We start from the raw sequence: 20,449 nt of genomic DNA, 5'->3' as shown, positions 1-20,449 counted from the left end.
GAATAAGCAATTGATGGTAGATTGAAGTTTTCTGTTGAATATTGCAGTTTCTGTTGAACTGGCTGTGACTTTGTAGAAGTCATTTCTTAGCGGACAATCGTACCGCAGAGCCGCATGGAGAATGCACTGTTGCCCCCATAAGGCGAGGTGAAAAAGACTTGGGGAAGGTGACTTCCTCTGAAATAGGCCAAACTAACAACAGCAATGAGCCAATAAGGATAAATAGCAAATATAACCTATCCAGTTGCAAAGTGGAAACCAGGACAAAGTCTCTTTGCCTGGATCTCTGTCTGATGCCAGTGGGCCTTGTGGGTGCAGCGCTCACCACATTTGGATAATAGAGGAAACAAGTCCTTTGTTATCTTAGTGCTTCTAGGTCCACCCCTCCGGGGGTCTTTGGGAGGACGGCAAGAACCAAATAAGGGGCCTGTATCTGTCACCTCAGTTTAGGGCCTGTCTCATGGCGGCTGACCCAAATCAGCTCCCCCGGGCAATGCAGAGACCCTCCACAGGACTCCACCGCTGCAGATAATAGGCTTGTATGGCGAAGTATCCAGACACTGGAACCAAAGCAGCCCTGACAGCTGTCACCCAGGACAAACAGCCTCCTGCCTGACACACATGCACAAAACAAGGACGGTAGCGTGCGCTTCTATAGTACGTGTCTGTGGGTATGTACGTGCGTGATTGTTTTTCTACAGAGGTGTGTAAATTTGTACATTTTATTGTCTGTGTGGGTCCCTCCACTTTTTTTCCTCGTTTTGGCACTGCCTATCCTCGTTCTGCTTAAACGCGCTGGCATTTCCAGACAGTATTCAGACGAGTTGACGCCATGTCATAAGCAATTTGGCGGATCGGCTGAAATTCCTTCCTGTAGGGGAGCTGTCATGGCTGCAAAATCAAAGACACTGACGTGACTAGCTGGGTTTCCTCTGAGCTGAAAGAAAGGCTTGGTGACATGACCTGATTTCACCCGTTTTGCAGAAAACCACGGCAGAAGATGGAGTAGTTGCCTGCTGCTCCTGCAATATGGAGTAATATCATTCGTACCCCAGGCACAGAAGTTGTGTATGTCATACTACATATGCTCTACAGCTGAAGCAGTAGTTTTATCAACAGAAATGGACCAGTGTTATCTACTCTGATGGCTCAGCTGGTCCATATCAGCAGGTTCAGCAGGCTGTCGTGCACTGGTGATGCTCGATGTTCAAGACCACCAGGAGATCTTAGTTCCACGTCACTTGTCAGACTGTCCACACACTCTAACTCCAACGCACATGCTCACATTAAACATACATGCTATACAAAACAATTACGTCAATTGCCATTTTGGCCACGACTGTTGCGAAAAAGACACAATCCTAATTTCAAGAGACTGTCCTAGTAACTACATGCTTTAAATGCTTTGATATCATCATTGGTTTCTTGGTAGCGGGACTACGACTTAGAAGGTTTTGAGTACTTACGTATATTTACCATTGTGTCGCAACCGTGCAAAATGCAGTCACATGACGTTACAGGTGTGTTGAGATCAAAATGAAGGCCGAGTTCAAAGATGGATGTGGTCCGAGCAAGGGGGGTAGGAAATGGAGAAGGGGTCATTGGCTCCCTCCACTTTACGTCCCTGGCCCAATTTGACGTGGCTTGGAGTGATCGCGACGCAACTTTGTCTCTAGTTGCTATGTGTCATTAAAATATTGGCTTTTTTTATCGGATTGTGATACTTTGTTAAACAGTGTTCCATCACATTGTATAAAAACACTTTATAATGCAGTGAATAAAGACTACACGTTTCCTTCCTGCTTTCTTTTTAGGTATATTTCCTTTAAGACGTACATATTGTCATAGATCATTGTCCAGGTTCCATAGCATTGCTTAACTGAAAACATTCTTCATGTAATACAATATAACATAGCAAAATGAATGTAATAAAAAGAACTACCTTAATACAATCAGAAAGACTACAGAGTTGCTAACAATAAAGGCCTGTGGTTCAGCTTCCAATGGATGGAGAAAAGCACAAAGGCATCTCTCCTCTGTGAGGGATTATAAGTAGTGAGTAAGTTCAAAAACTAGGAACTAATAAACAAGCAACAACAGACAATAAATCCAAATCCCCAGAGGAAAATGAAATGAAAAACTGCTTGCTTCCGCCCACGAACCTCTGAGCAGAGGAGCGGAGATGAGGATAAATTCCGCTACCACAGTGGGTCTTACAGGGTGCAGAGCTGACTCTGGCTGACTGCAGGAGGGTGTCCGTATGTGTGGGCATGTGTGACTCTTTCAGAGTATGTGACTATTCCTGTATGTGTGTCCTCCTGCGAGTGTGATGTCTCATGTTCTTTCTTATTGTCTCCATGACGACATTTACACTTTCTGGCCGGGAGAAGTTCAAGTCTGTGTGTGTGTGTGTGTGTGTGTAATTTCATAAGCAGTAACACCTTTCAAAGTGTAAGTATATAACCATATGTTTGCATGAATCGGAGTGTCATTCTGAGGATGTGTGTCAGTCTGAAGGGATTTGTTTCTGAGCAGAAACAGGTGCTGGTGGCGAACAGTAAACTAGAGAAAGTGTCATAACTTAATACATTCCTGCATATATTTCACCCCCAGTTCATGCATCCTTCTGTCACAGGGGTAAGACATATAGATATATATATATAGACAACTGAATATTAGAAACAATTAACTTCCAAGACAAATCAGCAATTTAGTTGAATGTGTTGCAAAATGAAAGATATTTTTGGTCAAATTAACTATGTGCATTGATAGGCATAACTACAGGAATGGAAGCAGCTATTAACACAATACAATACAAACATTCTCGCCAAGAACTTCCAGCTCTCAAATGGCATCGAAGTATACATTTAATTACCAGAGAACAATCAATTCCTTCTTAAAAGGTGGAGCTCAGGCTTCGTTACTCTCAGTCAGGTTCCCTTTGATTAAATTAGGCTACATCAAGATGATGCACATGAACTAAACCTCCACTGAGCTCTCTGTTTATCCACCAGGGGGCAGCATCCGAGTTATAGCAGATGTATGACACAATGTCGCCTGTGGAGAGGAAGCCAGCTTAATTGTCATAGTTTTACTCTCTTTGTCCTCCGCCACCTACAGAAAACAGAACTTAATCAGACTGTCCTGCAATAATCAAATGGGGCTCCATGAATACACTGAAATAAATCTTACTAAATTGGAAAGACACACAGTAAACACAGCTGGAATAAATACTGAGTTTACAATATGTGAGGTGAATGTATTACACTGTTTGAGAAATGTTGGTGAGAGACAGCCAACCAGACACAATAGTCTCCAATCTAGTCACAAACACACACATACATATACACAGCACAGACACACACACATATATACACACAGCACAGACACACACATATATACACACAGCACAGACACACACACATATATACACACAGCACAGACACACACATATATACACGCAGCACAGACACACACATATATACACGCAGCACAGACACACACATATATACACACAGCACAGACACACACTAACATACACACAGCGCAGACACACATATATACACACAGCACAGACACACACTAACATACACACAGCGCAGACACACACTAACATACACACAGCGCAGACACACACTAACATACACACAGCGCAGACACACACTAACATACACACAGCGCAGACACACACTAACATACAAACAGCGCAGACACACACTAACATACACACAGCACAGACACACACTAACATACACACAGCGCAGACACACACTAACATACACACAGCGCAGACACACACTAACATACACACAGCACAGACACACACTAACATACACACAGCGCAGACACACACTAACATACACACAGCGCAGACACACACTAACATACACACAGCGCAGACACACACTAACATACAAACAGCGCAGACACACACTAACATACACACAGCACAGACACACACTAACATACACACAGCACAGACACACACTAACATACACACAGCGCAGACACACACTAACATACACACAGCGCAGACACACACTAACATACACACAACACAGACAAACAGAGTAATTAGTCTTTGATTTCCCCCGGCAGTGTTCTGGTACCAGGGGGCAGCTGCTGGGACCCTGCCTTAGCCTTGGCTAATTTCACTCACGGCTTGATCTCGACCCAGCACAGGTGCCCACTTGGCACCCGACCGCTGTTGCCATGGTAATGCCAACTTCAGGGGCCAAGAAAATGCCAATTGTCCCAGGAGTTGCACCACAGGAGCCATGGATGTGTTGCTCATTATAAACAGGCTGCATTAGCACAAAAAGAGGTCTGGTCAGATATGGACAGTTTATTAGGCTTCCTCTTTCCCTTTTTTTGCTTCCTGTAGGATTTTGGCATTTTTGTTTTTCTTTCAAGAAAGAAATGTGTCTTTTATTCCGAGGACAGTATCCATTTCCAAAAACAAAAGATGATGTGCTCTCTCTGTGCAGCAGACGGTGTACAGACAGTACTGTGCAGTGCTAGAACTTGAGGCTTGAGTGCCTCTTTGTGGTTCCCAAGTGTCACTGCAATGTCTGACAGGCTGCAGCTCCCCGCCTACATGCACCTGCTGTAAAACACACTACACTGAACCGCTGATTCAGGTTCTGCTGTGACAAGCCTTTTCCGTTAATCGCTCCTGAGGATTCACCCCTCGCCCCTGCACTTATTAAAGCCCACGGGACAGGATTGCTTCGACTTCGCCTTTGTTAATAGGAAGATCCAGACTACACACACTAAAGGGACCCGCTCCTCAAATTACCTTCACTTATTTGTTATCAAGCTCCCTTTAGATGAACTATCTAGATGGCAACTTGCACACTAAGCAAGCTGACAAGTTGGATGAGGCTCAGTCGAGGGTGGGCAGTCACCACACATCAGACAGGAGAGACCGCTCGTATTGAACGTTGTGCATTAATGTCACATCTGTGCTATGTTTGCATCGGACCTGGACAAATACACCTCATCCCTTCTGTCGGCTGTGATGTCATCACAAGCAGACATGCTCAATCTGGCTGTATGTTGCACATGTTCTCTTCTCTGAACTGGATACATGAACATTATGAACATATGAATACATGACTTCCACTTGTTTACAGACTAGTCTGCAACACACAATCTTATACCACACGTATAAAGGATTTAATTAGAGCAAGTTGAGAGGGAGTTTGCATCCGTGTCAGACAATAAGTTTGTCTTGTGCAACAACAACAGTTTTGAAGTTTTATACACCATTTTCAATGCTAATGCAATAGCCCAATTTCCCTGCAATGACCATTAAAGTTTAATCTAATTTGATCTAATTGGCAATATCAGACCCATTTCATTCCTTTATAAACTCATTTCAGCAGACCCATATTGTGAATCTCTTTCCTAAGGCCATCTCCTAAGCAGGAGTCATTTTAATTGCCACATTGACATCTGGTGTATGGATGAAGTGTCTGTATCACAGCCATTTCCAGCCATGTTATAGCTATCAGATGTATATTTCACACTAAATGCATTTCAAAAGTCTAACCCAAGGCTCTTGAGCTAGATGAAAGTTTACACCTCCTTCTCACTCTCGACTGACTTCATGAGGTTGTGTTTTTGGCTAGGGGCTTATTCGGTCCCCTGATAGTCTCGTTTTAAATGATCAGCAGTGTGTCTAAATCTGTGCATATAAAACCAGACATCAGGCCACGATATCTACTATCTTCTGGAAAAACAAAATTTTGTGTGGCTGTGCTAAGAAATAAACGAGGTTCTATTTAATATTTCCTATTTAATTGGAATCCTGGTGTACTTATTCTGTAAAGCTACTAGCCAAAACCTTTTAAAGTCTATAGTATCCTCATTGTGTGGTGTTTATGATTATTTGTGTTATTTCACACAGTGTGCTAATCTCTACAACAAGCCAAAGTGGACTATATAATAACTGATTTTTAAATCCAATGATTGTTCTGCACCAGGAAATGTTTGACCCTGATGTCATTTGAACACACAACCTTCTGATTTCGAGTCAGACACTCTCTAACCCTAATCCCTTTTTGTTTTGTTTTTGGTCCTCAGCAAAGCTCTCAGTTCAGCATTAGAGTTCGAGTTTGAATAGCAAAGACAAGATGTCTCAGACAGAAATGTGTATAGAATATAAAGCACAGTGGCAGTCATAACTCATGTAACGATACATTTAACAAGATTAAATAGCAGAATAAGTTTAATATGATCAACTGGTTTTCTGGTAAATTATTATTTCATATTTCAGTCCAATTGTGGCAGTAGCGCACCAAAAAGATGCTGGCAACATCTGTAGAAAATCTGTAGAATATTACTCAAACAAACATTACAATTCATGTATCCCTAGTAACAGATATAATACTACAGGTAGTGTTAGAACAAAACATCAGAATTTCATCAGAATTAACTATATATGGAAATAAATGAAGACTAGACATAGAGCTCGATGTCACAAGAGCAACACTTGAAAAAAGCAAGAGGGACATTTTTGCAACAAAAAAACGATACCTAACCTACTGTACAAATACACTCTGTAATATTCCTTATGCATGTGAAGTTCGAAGTTAGATCATCAATGTGAAGCTCTGTGGAGCAGAGACAGACAAGCTGCAGCATGCAGCTCTGTGCATATGAATCACAGCATTATAATATACCTGCTGAACCTGAGCCAGACTTTTCACATATACTTCTTGGCTTGGGTGCTCCCAACGGTACTCACAGAAACTTGAAAAGTGACAATGCTGCTTATCTGAAGCGGCAAAGCTCACATTAACATTATTAGGTTTGTTAAGTGTGCAAATGTTGTGCTTGTCACCTTAAAGGTTTAAAGGACTGCAGTCACTCCACTGATGTGTTCCATTAAACCTGTGCAGTATGATTCAGGTGGAGTTGTGAATTAACCTATAATTAAGAATATCACTGTAAAACAATTCTCATGGGAGTGATATTCAAAAATCAGCTGTTACAGTACTTGCTATTCAATTATCTGTTGGATGTAAGGCAGGGGTCGGGAACCTTTTTGGCTGGGAGAGCCATAAAAGCCAAATATTTTTTTATGTATTTCCTTGAGAGCCATATATTTAATAAATTTGAATGCAACTTTATGCGTGCATTTTTTAAGAATAACTAATCTGAGTACTAATAGCAGTATCAGTGTTTCATTGAACAGGTGCTCTTTTATTAAATAAATAACACTTACGTTATTCATCTCATTTATGTGCACGTTTCAGTGTTTACTGCACGGGTGTCAAACTCAAGGCAATTATATCCGGCCCGCGAGAAAATATCATATGTCTGTCATAACTGGCCCGCCGGTTTTGGTAATTAAATCAATGCATGGCACAACCACGGGGAAATACATTTGAGAAAGTAACTAAATATGTGAATGGAATGAAAGTTTTTGGAAAGCAAAGGGAAACACAGCACAGATCTCTGGGACGATGTGAGCTGGACTGTTTGTGCGACATAACGAAGCATCTCACTGTTAAACCTGCAGCTTCAGGGCCGTGTGATCACGGACATGTATGATGCCGAGCTGCCTGTGGGAGACTCTGATGCAGAAGGAAACTTTGGTCACTACGAGTTTCCAAACACTGACAAACATCTCCACCGCTGTGTTCCCGACAGCATTCTGCTGATCAACTGAGACCATTTGCCGACTTTGCAGCTCAGAAATTAAAATTTAACTGCTCAGCAATCCGTTTGCAGTTGACTTAAATATGTTCCATATCTTTTTGCACTTTATGTGTACCCTGTTCAATACATGTGGACCGTGTTTGGCCCTCGACGTAGTCCCAGTTTTTAATGTTGGCCCTCTCTGTGATTGAGTTTGACCCCCCCTGGTCTACTGCTTGCTTTGTGCAGTTTCTCCTCTGCTCGGTTTCGCGAAGGGTGGGGCTCCGCCCCCTACGCACACACGTGTGAACACACCTTCACCTACAGCCAGAGACAGGGCGGAGGAAAGAGAGGGGAGAACTAAAAACAAATCCGCTGCTAAATGTTTTACTTTAAAATGACACAATATAATTATGTATTACCTGTTAATCATGTTAAATGTCAGCTCAAAATTGTCTGCGAGCCATATTGCGTTATCGAAAGAGCCATATATGGCTCGCGAGCCATAGGTTCCCGACCCCTGATGTAAGGGAATCTCACAACCACCAGGTGGAGCAGATGTTCACGGCATCAGAATAAATGGAAGAAAATTCAAAATGAGAATATATATATATATATATATATATATATATATATATATATATATATATATATATATAAATATGCCAAATACTCTTTAATGAGTTTGCTAAAACTGTGTTCTTTCTTTCTTTGTATATTATCTGTAAAGGACTACAGAAGATGGATGAGGAGAGAAAGGAGATGAGAAGAGGATAAGAGATGAAGAGAGGAGAGGAGAGAGGAGAGGAAAGAGATGAGGAGAGGAGAGGAAGGAGAAGAGGAGAGGAGATAAACTCTGGTTAAAAACAAAGGTTGTGTTGACCTCGTGGCGCAACGGTAGCGCGTCTGACTCCAGATCAGAAGGTTGCGTGTTCAAATCACGTCGAGGTCAATTTCTTTATAGGGCTGCAGTCGCTCCACTGACGTGTTCCATTGAACCTGTGCTTATACTGGCATCAGTTACTGTTACAGTTAACAGCTAGAAATAAAAATAAAAAAAAGAATTACTAGTAGATAGATGACATACCTTGAAAACGTTGAATAGAACTGAATAACATAGTGCTCGAGGTTCCTCTCTTTAGAAATGGCTTCTGAACAGCCCTCACTTTCGCTCGGTATGGCTAAATAGATTCTTTATTTTAATATGTAAACTTTAGTACCACTGATACTCTGAATGTGGATAAAGGTGTTACCACCAGGATCAACGACCTTACAACCTAAAACAATGTCAAAAACAAAAAACAGCCAATTTCAGGTAAAATAAAATCTTAACAAGCATTTAAATCACACAAGAGAGAGAAGACAGTAAAGTTTATTTCTGAGCATTCCAAACATAGACCAACATCAATCTAGGCCCAGCACAGCTCAGGAAGCCTGTGGAAGTATTACAACTATAATAATAAGAGCAGTGTTGTCATTAACAGCCTAACTGTGTTCCTGCCTGTTAGTAGAGTCAAACAGGGACAGAGGCAGTAGCTGGTGGAAACAACTGGACGGACTGGATTTACTACTACTAACAACCACACACACACAAAGAAGCAAAAACCCACACACACACACACACTGAGATAAAATCATGCGTACACACACACACACACACACACACACACACACACACACACACACACACACACACACACACACACACACACACACACACACACACACACACGGCTGTTAGTTGTCTCGGTACAGATCCAGCTGAGCTATGCACTCAGTTACAGCAACGACCAACAGAGTTTTACTACAGTATATCATTCTAGTGATTGTACAGTATAATGCAGGTAGACCTGTAACATAACCTTTAGAATATTACTGTGAAACAATTCTCATGAGAGTGACATTCAAAATCAGCTGTTATAGTACTTGCTGATTGGCTAGGCTAAAATGTTATCATTCAATATTCTGTCATCAGTGGGATGTAAGGAGCTCTCACAACCACCAGGTGGAGCAAATGTTCACAGCATCAGAACAAATGGAAGATAATGAAAATGAGAAGAAGAAAAAAAAAACTTATATATATGCCAACTTATGACACCAGGTAGTCAATGAGTTTGCTAAAACTGCATTATTTTTTTCTTTCTTTGTATATTGTCTGTAAAGGACTACAGAAGATGGATAAGGAGAGGAGAGGAAGAGAGGAGAGGAAGAGAGGAGAGGAGAGGAGAGGAGAGGAGAGGAGAGGAGAGGAGAGGAGAGGAGAGGAGAGGAGAGGAAGAGAGGAGATGAGAGGAGAGGAGAGGATGGAGAGGATGGAGAGGAGAAAAGGAGAAAGGAGTGTTTTAGACAGCAGGTGCGAAACAGCTGCTCCCACCCCTGATCCCATCAGATGCGTAACCATGGCACCTACCACATAGTCATTATAAGCACATGCACACTTACTCTTCCTCTCTCTCATGCACACAGTTTTTCATTCATGTACAAATGGACACACAAAACCAAAGAGCAGCTGCGTATCAAACAGACCAACTATTCACATCAATTCCCAGCTCACTGAACTTTCAACCTTAGATACATGAAACAGCATGATACATTTTTGGAGCAGCAGCTCCAGGATATCATATATCCTGAGAAAGCTGATAGGAATCAAAGAAAAGGCTTTCAATGGAAACTCACATGTTTCACCATCATTTACAGGAATACATTATGATGGCCCTGTTGGCTTAAGGCGTAGATATCCTTGAAGTGATGATGAACCTGGATAAATCACCCATGTCATCCCTTCACAAGGATAAACTACATTATTATTAGACACCTATCATTGTTGTAATACAAACGTGATGACATTTAAACCATTTCCCACTCATGGACACAAACAGTGGTTAAAGCTTACGAACTGGCCCAGCATCAAAGCAAGAAAGCTAGTGACTCAGGTGTAGTCAGCACTGTTCCCAAGGGGAACATGCATTGGGATTGTGGGTAATCATTTGCAGTGAGTAAAGTGATATCATGCCCACACACTTATACTGGAAAATATAGTAATGCACACACACACACACACACACACACACACACACACACACACACACACACACACACACACACACACACACACACACACACACACACACACACACACACACACACACATCAAAGTGGACCCTTGATGCAACACAGAAGACTACACTGTATCATTCAACCTTCCTTACATATATGAAAGCGATGGAGGGCTGCCAGGAGGTGGGAATGATTAAACAGAGAGCATAGTGGTTTGCAGTAGTTTAGTGTTCTGTAATGTTTTAGTAATGATGACAGCGTAAAAGCAGACAGGTGCAAAAGCACATGTTATTTGAACTCTCTGTAGTACTGCCAAAGCTTTATTCACTTGGTTTTCAGAGAGCAGACGCAACCAAAGCTATTTTTTGCACAAGGAAAAGAGGAATGGAAAGAAGTGGCAAAAAAAAGAAAAGAGATTTTGGGAAAATAAACAAATACAGAAAGAAAACACATATTCCCCTTTTCTCTCGATTCCACACACACTTTGACTCACCTTGTCTTTGTCATCCACCACATCGCACAGCTTGTCATCAAGGTCCAAAATGCCTCCCTCATGTTCCAACCTGTGGACCTGGACCCAGTAGCTGGGGTCCTAGAATAAAACAAATAAAAAGTATTAGCTCTCTAATGAGATCAGCTTTATTTGCACAATATAGACTTAGGATTTTGAGCCTTATGTAAGTAAAGCCATACAACATGTTAGCATTGCCAGGCCAAATGAATTAGGAGCTTGTGTCTCCTTGGGAATCAGCTGATCCAATCACCACGTGGTTCATTAAACGATCCAGTCAGCTGGCACACGGCGGCTCTGACATGGTTATGGATTGACATCATGATAGCAGTTATGAAATATTTTAATCCCCTGCTGGATGGCCTGCAAAGTAAGCATATGGCTCGTAACTTTCTCCATGTGGAAGTAGAAAAGAGAAGTGTGATACACGCACAACAGGAGGAACATATTCATCAGTTCTTATACATTTCAATGTAGGCTTTAGGAGGCGACACTCCTCCACCCTCCTACGTTCTGTCCTTGACCTTTTTGCATCAGCATATGAATATCGTTCATGCTTACATGATGTATTCAGGTACAGCATGTAGTGCCGAGAAATTAGTACATCAACTCTATGAGTCATAACCTGTGAAACCTGAGAAACATATAAATAACTGCTTTTCTCAAACTATGATGAAGTGCTATATGTTCATAATAGCTTTTTAATTATTACAGATTTGGTCCATTCTACTCATTTAATGCTGCTTCAAATAGTGTAGAGTATGCAGTGTGCTTCGTGGGAGGTGCAGTTCACATAATAGTTTGAGAAGTGTAAATGTGTCATATCCATATATTCTAAAGATATTACATATGCAGTACATCACAATATTGCACCATTATATTCACAAGACACATGCTCATCTAAAATCTCATTAATATACATACAGCACTTCAAAGTGTTCTGGCTGGCAAAATATAAAATATGAAAAAGCTATCATTTCTTCTTTTCTTATTTCCATAGAACATACATAATACCTGCAATGCAGATAGTGTAATCTGCCTTTGGGTACTCGTCAGGATATTTGGAGGGTAATACAGTATCTACCAACTGCTTTCAACTTGATCATTTTAATTATCTATAATCTTTATATAAATGAACTGTCTGATACGTTAGGTCACTGTCTGTACACTATTAGCATTCATAGTGTTATATTTTGACACATGCGATTACCAAATCCCACAAAGTCAAACACTTAGATGGCAGTTACTGCTACTCTGCTAAACTAGCTATGCTAGAAGCTGGAGGTCAAGTCAACTCAAATTGTGATCAAATATGTAGGTTTGTCTTTATAGAGCAGAATCGTTTTTAGAGGAAACTACTGGATGTGTAAAGCAGCTTCATATTGTGAAAGTTGGACATGTTGTAAACACTGTAGGCCTATATAAACAGAATAGTGTTGAAGATTCCATGTGTAGTTTTGGATGTTTGATGTTGAAAATAAATAAAAACGTCTCATTCTCTCCACGTGTCCTTTTCCTTCTCCCTGTTCTCCATCAGTCAGACAGGAGGCTGAGGAGAAACCACTCGGCTCAGTGACTGTCCTTCCTCCTTTGCCATGTTAAGAAAAGAATCTCCTCATTCTTTTGTCTGTATTTTGTTCTCACTCTATTTCCCTCCCTCTGTCTCTGTTCCTACAAAACTGAGCTGTCTTCGAGTTTGTGGTTAAATGCCTTCATGCATGGCTCTGTTGTACTGAACTCCAATGCGGTTCACCAGGCAAATTGGTCCAAATCATGAGGGGAATAACTGTGTGGTATTTTCCTTCCTTCTGAGGTTATCCAGGGGGGGGGGGGAGATGGCAAGTTTATCAGGGACGTTCCCAAAAGACAAAAGACAAGAAATCGGAAGCAACTAGAAAATTATCTAGTTCCCATGGTAGTTAGAACTAAAAAGAAAATTTTAAATTGTAAATACTATACCACAATACCACTTTATAGTCACAACAAAAACATCAACATCTCTGGAAGTTATTACAAACACCAAACTGACCTTCAGCATTAAACAGAGGGGGGGAATCTTTATATGTTCAAAATGTTGACATGCCCCATGTCTGTTTGGCTTGGTCCTCATCCAGACTTGTTCCTTGGATGGATTATGAGGAACAAATATGATTCTGAGAGCTCAGCCACATAACTTAATCCCAGAAATGCACTCGGGATGGAAGGAAAGCATTTGACATTGACTTGACTTGGTTAAAATGCGAAGAGAGCCTCACATCAGTGGTGCTTTGCCTCCAGCAAGCCAAGAATTATCAGTCCAAGGACTCTTCATTACCAGAGTATTAGCAGAGAATTCTGGGATTGGGTTGGAGCAGGGCTGAACGCTTTGGTGTACAGTGTAAATACCAAGGTCTTAACTCACTCTCTCACACACACACACACACACACACACACACAAAGATTTTGTTCCCCCTCTGTTGGATACTTGTAAGTATTAGTAAGACCTCCTAGGAAGTTACAGCTGGTCATGTTAGCCATTCAGCTCACAAAAAACTCAAAGGTCAAATTCAGTGTTTAGCCTGCTTCTTAGTATCATTTTTCTCCAATCCTGAAGACCCATGCCACTGGTGAGAATATGTAGGGCATGTCTTTTAATGTTGTTATATTTAAAACATGGTTTTCCTTCCCCAGTGAGGGGTGACAATCTCATGTGTCCCCCTCCCATGCAACTGAGCTTTTCACAAGGATTCACTTAAACCTTGACTTCTCTTGAATAATGATATGTGATCTGATAGATTTATAGTGGAAATCTTTAAATCTGAACACATGTTGACTTAATCACATGTTGAACACACGTACAGTAGTGTGGAAGCCAGTACAAATGGACTGAAGAGAAACACAGAGGGAGCAGATCCTCCCGACAAAGAGTGCATTGTGCCAGAGTCATTTATATTACTGAAGTGTACGGCAACAGCGAGTAGGGAGGACAGCCGAGAGGTCGATGAAGTGTTAGCTCAGCAGTCAACCATTTTCTCTGTTACTAAATCAACTTGTTGTGCAAGATGGGCTCTTGGACATGAAAATATGTAGCTTTCTCACTTTTAAATCTGCATTTGTAGTTCTCTATAACTACAGAAATGCATGGTTCCATGCACTTAGACAAAACCTAAACTACCCAGAGGGCCCAAGTCATCTGCCCCCCGATGATAGACTTTTGAGCAGAACACTTCTCTGGGCTGCCTTCAGCCAGCAAGTGGCCATGACAATTTCCCAAACGGGATCAGTGTCATATTATTTTCATGAATCCAAAAAGATACTGATACTCTCATCGTGCAAAGTTCTTACAGAAACAGACTGACAATTAATGTTTGATTCTAGCAATTAACATTATTAACACGGTTTGAATTGGAGGTTGTTTTTACCGTGGAAACGTTATGTTCATCAGAGGAACGAAACCCACATCAGATCAACACTCACATAATCTTAAGTGCAACCAGGTGACACTTGAGAGAAAGGGCTTTCCCGACCCAGACCACATTAGCACCCAATTCAAGTCCTGAGAGTAACCTGAGTCCCTTTCACACATGCACTGTAACCCTGAAATCATCTTGACATTACCCGGAGGAGCTGTATGGGAAAACACAAATGTCTAAATCATTTGTAAATTAAACAGACTTTACCCTGCCAGCTCCCTAGTACAAAGTGGGGCCCATGTGTAAATAGAACCGCTAATTGTCCGGAGAATTCACAGCGAGCAAATTGGGCGTGTTGATGACTTTCTATCGTGGCTGGCTTGAAACCGGAAGAATACCAACATCCAGGGTTAAAGAAGAAGCGTCATTTACGAAAAGATGGGGATGAAAATGTCTGACTGGAGAGTCAACGAGATTGAGAACTTCTGTCTGTAAGTCAAAATTGCCAGATAAATTCAAATAATGACAAGATATTCGGTTGTTTATCAAATTACGAACCGGCTAAGTGGCCGTGGTGTAATCCGCATCCTGTCCAATACTGCATTTTTAATTAACAAAGCGACAAAAAAAACACACGGACAAAAGATATCTGACAAGTACAACTGTTAAGTTAAGCTTGGATGGACAATCTGGGCCATGTATGTGTGGGGTTGGACAAAAAGCATTACAACGTGACACGATGAAGCCATGAGATGCCAGCGAAGACATAAAAATATAAAATATGACACTTGACGGGTATGGCAATATACTGCAAGTAGTTGAGAGCTTTCAATAAAGCGTGACTATCAATGCGATCGCAGTCATATTACAGTCACCTCTTACGAACATCGTCATTGGAATGAAACACTCACTATAAAGTGCAAATGAAAGTGGAGTATTTTGAATTGTCTTTGTGTAGCATTGTCAAATGTAACAGTACAGGAATGTACAGCATGCTTGGGTTCACTTTAATAAGAGGAGAATGTAGCAAACGGAGCAGTCGTAGTGCAAAATGAGCCAGACTACTTGTCAAGTATCATGTGTAGCATGTAAATGGAAGAGCTAGTTACATGTGTAGCAACATGCTCCAAACAGAAGAACATTTAACATGCAGAAACAAAGATGTGAAAAAAGTGACCTGGTTGATTTAGTCACAGAATAATAACTGCTGTGTTGGTCCGTTTAAAGACGTTTGTTTAGGGCAGAGCAGATATGCAGGGTGTGTCAGTTTGTATTGTCTGCCAGTCATTTAGCTCCTGTCCCAGTGACCTGTTTAGTCACTAGTGAGCTTTAATCATTCATTCATACGTTGCGTGAGTTACATACCACCACCCTAGTCTGATCAGGTATCCACTTATCTGATCCACTGTGGAAGGTGAGGTATAATAGAGAGGTAGTTGTTCTCTGTGTCACACAAACAGACACACACAAACACACTTTGCCAGCTAAGCCCGGACAATAGCTCTCTTCACTTCATTATCTGTGTCTTTGTACCATAGTGGGTTGCCTGTTCCTGTCGAAGACCACACAAAGACTGGTGCCCTGGAGGAAACTGGGGGAGGGAGGAGGGTGTGAAAAAAGTGTGTGTGAGAAAGAGAGAACATGTGCCTGTGTGTGTTTTATGATTGCCGCATTAGCTCCTGTAAGTGTTACAATTCCCACGGGGGGGGTATATGAGTGGTCAGATGTAATTCTCAAATGTCCAGAAGTGCAGTAGGACCTCGTGGCGCAACGGTAGCGCGTCTGACTCCAGATCAGAAGGTTGCGTGTTCAAATCACGTCGGGGTCAGGACCTTTTAAAGGCTGACAAACCTCGCTGTAGCTATGCGGTCACACAAATATTCAAGGGAAGTGAAATACCTTTGAATGACACACACATTAATGAAGTCATTAAGAAAGTGACCAGTCACACTTGTGGCTTTAAGCAAAGATAACACATAGACCTATTTCTCATTAGGGAATGTCGAGCATTTGGAAATGATCCCTTAAAGATAGAAAACAACAAACAGAATTACACAAGAGTGTGAATGTCTTAAGAAACATTACAATCCCTTCATATCAACATGTTTTACAGAGTGAGACTGATGTGCAATATCTGTTCATGGCAATTTCATACAAGACTTCTGTTAAATATAATTTCATTCAGTCCTATTTCCCCCAACTTAATTTAAATTAGAATAACCTCTTAAAAGTTTGGTCACAGTTACTGCTTGATCTAATGCAATGTATGCAACATTTCACACAAGAAAAGTATTTATTATCAGAAGAACTTGTTTCATGTGACGGTTCTTTTCCAAGTGTAGCACGTTATGTCGTTAATATTTTAAGGCCCACTGGATCCCACAGGTGACAACTTATTTGTGGAAGATCTGACCATACAAAAGGACTAACAATTCTTTGTCCACGCACCCAGCGGTGGTGCACCTGCACTCGGTTGCAGGGCAAGCCGAGCATTAAGAGGCGGCTGGGGTCAGACCAACCGCTGGGGTGTGTGTGAGCCCAGCCCCTGATGTTAAGGTGTCAGTTCAAGCAATAAAAGCAGTTGACATGTCACTAGAAGTCAAAGTGCTGAAGAAAATGAAAGTAATTTTTAACCTGCAGGGGTTTTGGAAATGTAGCCTTTAAGGGATGTAAAACCTGCAGACTTACTTTAATTTAAACACTGTATACAAATAGTATATTATTGTATTAAACTACTTCTGTTGCCACTCATCCTGTTAAAATCTAAGAGCTAAAAGTTATTGGCTGGGTACATTTTTGTTGGCCAGATAACTACCAACATCTTACTAAAAGCTCAACAAGTAGATATAGAGAGGACAGCACAACCTCCAGATCTGTTCCTGCCTGAGCAAAGAGCTTAGGCACTATTAGGCGTTGACCTCTGACCTCTGGGAGTACGGACCTCCCTGTGAATCACCAGTTCAAGCCAGTAGTTCAACCTCTCAGCCTCCCACTTTGAGAGTTTTGCACTCAGCAGCACAATAATGGCTGTGATTTATGGAGTGTATGTTCTTCCCTGTGAGTCATAAACACTAGTGTCACAAACGCTTTCTGCCTCGACACACACCTCGCTAGCTCTTTATCTTTGCCAAAACATTCACCGTCACTATCAAGCTAAAGTCAAATAAATGCAGAATTGAGGACAGTTCCTGACTACTGCTACTACAAGGACACATGTAGTGTGAAGCGTAAGGGTAAGTCCTTATATCTTAAATTGAGATTGCCAGTGTGTCAAAGTTCACAGAAAAATCGAATAACTCATGTCATTAACATATGCAAACAGGGCTATACACACACCGACACACAGCTTAGAAGCAACAGCAGTTGAGCAATGTGCTGTCGATGAAAGGCAAACAAAAGCCTCAATAATGCTCCTTCTCATTAGATCAGACGGTCTGCTGATGAGTTACACAAATCCTGTGAGACACTGCGCTTTAATGTCATTCATAATATGCTGCAGAAATATCCTCTTGTGCAAACAAATACTGAATGAGGAATGTAGCCTTTGTTGTCTAGTCATAATGTCCTTGTGGAGCAGACACTGTTAATTCTAAAGAGCTACTTAGTTTATAAAAACCTTCTTTAGCTCTAATAGACCCAACAGATGAGTTGGTTGGTTGACATCATATGTTGAAGGTGAGACAGACTCTTATCTGTGAGAGACAATAGTTGATATTCCAGTTCAGTTTAGTTCACCAGGTTTGTTTTAGTTCACTTAAATAGACAGAGCGTCCCTTCGGGGCATAACAATTGCTTCCTGGTGGAAAATGGCAGCCCTAAACTGTGGGCCGAGTCCATACTGTCTGTAGGTAGGCAGATAGTAATGGGATAAAGAGCGAGTGTACTGAGGGAAGCCTTACACTGGTATTCCTCCGAGACAAAGTCACCTCGAGGGTCTCTGCATTATTGATGCCCTGTCTGCCCAAAGCGACCTGCAGAGTACAACACTAAGAGAAATATGACACCTCGCTGTACACAAACATGCAGCTCTGCACACACTGGAGGCCTACTGCATGTTATTATCTATAGGAGCACGTCCATAGTTTACAGCATGATGCAAAAATAAAAACAGTACTGAAGACTCAAAATCAATTCAAATGTAATGGCCATGAAGGGCACCCTCTGGCCTTAGACCCTCGCATCGCACAAGGAAAAACTTCCTAACTTTCATGGTCTTGGAAGTCAATTACATTTGAAAGATGTTCACACATTGTAAGGAGCTGCAGACACTGAAATTGGACATGTGCAAAAATGCATATAGCCCACCCTGACAGAGAGACAGACACATGGGTGCTCACCCACAAAGACAGAGGATAAGGATGGGTGACAGTCTTCATGTTTGAAATCTTATTTTACTTTAACTTTAGTCGGATAGTCTGCTGCTAAAAGTGACAGAAACGATGTTGAGCAGTTTCACTTGCCGTGTCGTTGCATCATTGACCCAGTGACCCAATTTACACCCCAATCTGATATGTTCTTTGACTTATTTACATACAGTTCATTGAGAATTATTATATATAATTTGTGGTTTTCAACACAGTATATACCGCGCCAAATCAGAAGTTATCTTAAGACACTTTTCATAAAGAGCAGGTTTAGACCATACTCTTTAATATAGCTTATTATCTGAATTTCACATTGTAAAAATCTATTTACATATCAAGGTATCTCTTTGACCGATGAAGCACAATAAGCTAAACTTAAAATTCATATCAGTTCAGTGTCCACAGTTTCATAAATACAAGGTGAACATTGTCTACAAATGTCTACAATGTTGGCTTGCTGCTTTAAAAAACTACAGATTCAAAAAGTCTCAAATTTCCTGCTCGTTCACTCATTGTCATTGTTCCAATAAGCAACATACTTCATGATAAATCATTCAACAATTCAGTTGAATGTACAGTATGTGTTACTAAACAACATCTTGCTTTTAGACTGAACACAATGCTCACAAAGCCCAAAAGAACCTGTTAGATTAATACTTCCTACTTACTTTTTTTTCAAAATGGAGAGAAGTTTAAGTTTCCCCCACAACCCCCACATTTTCACTTGTGTTAAGAAACATCATTTTATAAGCGTCTACTATAATTATTAATGGGTTTGTAAGATGGGTATGATTGTAGGTCAGGCGCATATGAAAGGCTAAAAAAAGATATATGTATATTTCTGTTGGCCAACAGTTAACATTTCCCTACAAATGTGGAGCAGAATTAGTGCCAGAGAGGTTAGCAAGGGATCAAGCTGGTAATACAGGCCTGTCAAACACAGAGCCAAATCCTGCAGCCTCTTAACACAGAGACCCCACATATCTGCCACACCTACACACACTGAGCCAGAGCAGAGACTACTGTCAAGTCTCTGGAGTCTCATACTGTAGCTGTGGAGGGGAGACAGGCAGAGAGCCAGAGAAAATATCCTGCTGCCACTAGAAGTCAAAGGCTCAGCCATTATTTAGACAAATGGCACATGATTTTCCAAGCTTTCCGATGAGGGATGAGGTGCATGCTCAGATCAACCTTTGTTGTCATCTAACCTGCTGTGTGGCGAGTACGGGATTTGTAGTCCGTAAACCTCGTTTCTCCAGGAATACAACTGCACATATGATGATAAGCACAACATGGAAAGCTGAGCATCTGGTCTGGATAAAAGAACAGGTTGGACTGCTTGTGTGTGTGTGTGTGTGTGTGTGCGTGTGTGTTCAGACAGGCCAGACATGCTGCCTCGTAACTCAGCATGAGCTGGAACTGCTGCTGCGATGAAGGCTTCACTAACAAATTAAAACAGACATTATCACATGAGGATC

General features: G+C 41.3%; 1 protein-coding gene and 2 non-coding genes across 3 annotated transcripts in view; 2 read left to right on the top strand and 1 right to left on the bottom strand.

The window, feature by feature from the left end:
- LOC115025632 (partitioning defective 3 homolog) overlaps positions 1-20,449 on the bottom strand; it is a 313,173-nt gene that overhangs the window by 267,734 nt on the left and 24,990 nt on the right. The window contains exon 2 of the mRNA XM_029458033.1: positions 11,198-11,296. Coding sequence (XP_029313893.1) covers positions 11,198-11,296 — 99 coding nt within the window. The remainder of the gene's footprint in view (positions 1-11,197; positions 11,297-20,449) is intronic.
- On the top strand, positions 8,528-8,599 carry trnaw-cca (transfer RNA tryptophan (anticodon CCA)). The gene has a single exon. It is a non-coding gene; the product is annotated as a tRNA-Trp (tRNA).
- Positions 16,364-16,435, top strand: trnaw-cca (transfer RNA tryptophan (anticodon CCA)). Its single transcript has one exon. It is a non-coding gene; the product is annotated as a tRNA-Trp (tRNA).

Source organism: Cottoperca gobio, chromosome 20 (assembly GCF_900634415.1).
Source record: "Cottoperca gobio chromosome 20, fCotGob3.1, whole genome shotgun sequence".
Classification (NCBI taxonomy): domain Eukaryota; kingdom Metazoa; phylum Chordata; class Actinopteri; order Perciformes; family Bovichtidae; genus Cottoperca; species Cottoperca gobio.
The sequence above is the reverse complement of the archived record's forward strand: the minus strand, read 5'-3'. Positions and strand labels throughout refer to the sequence as shown.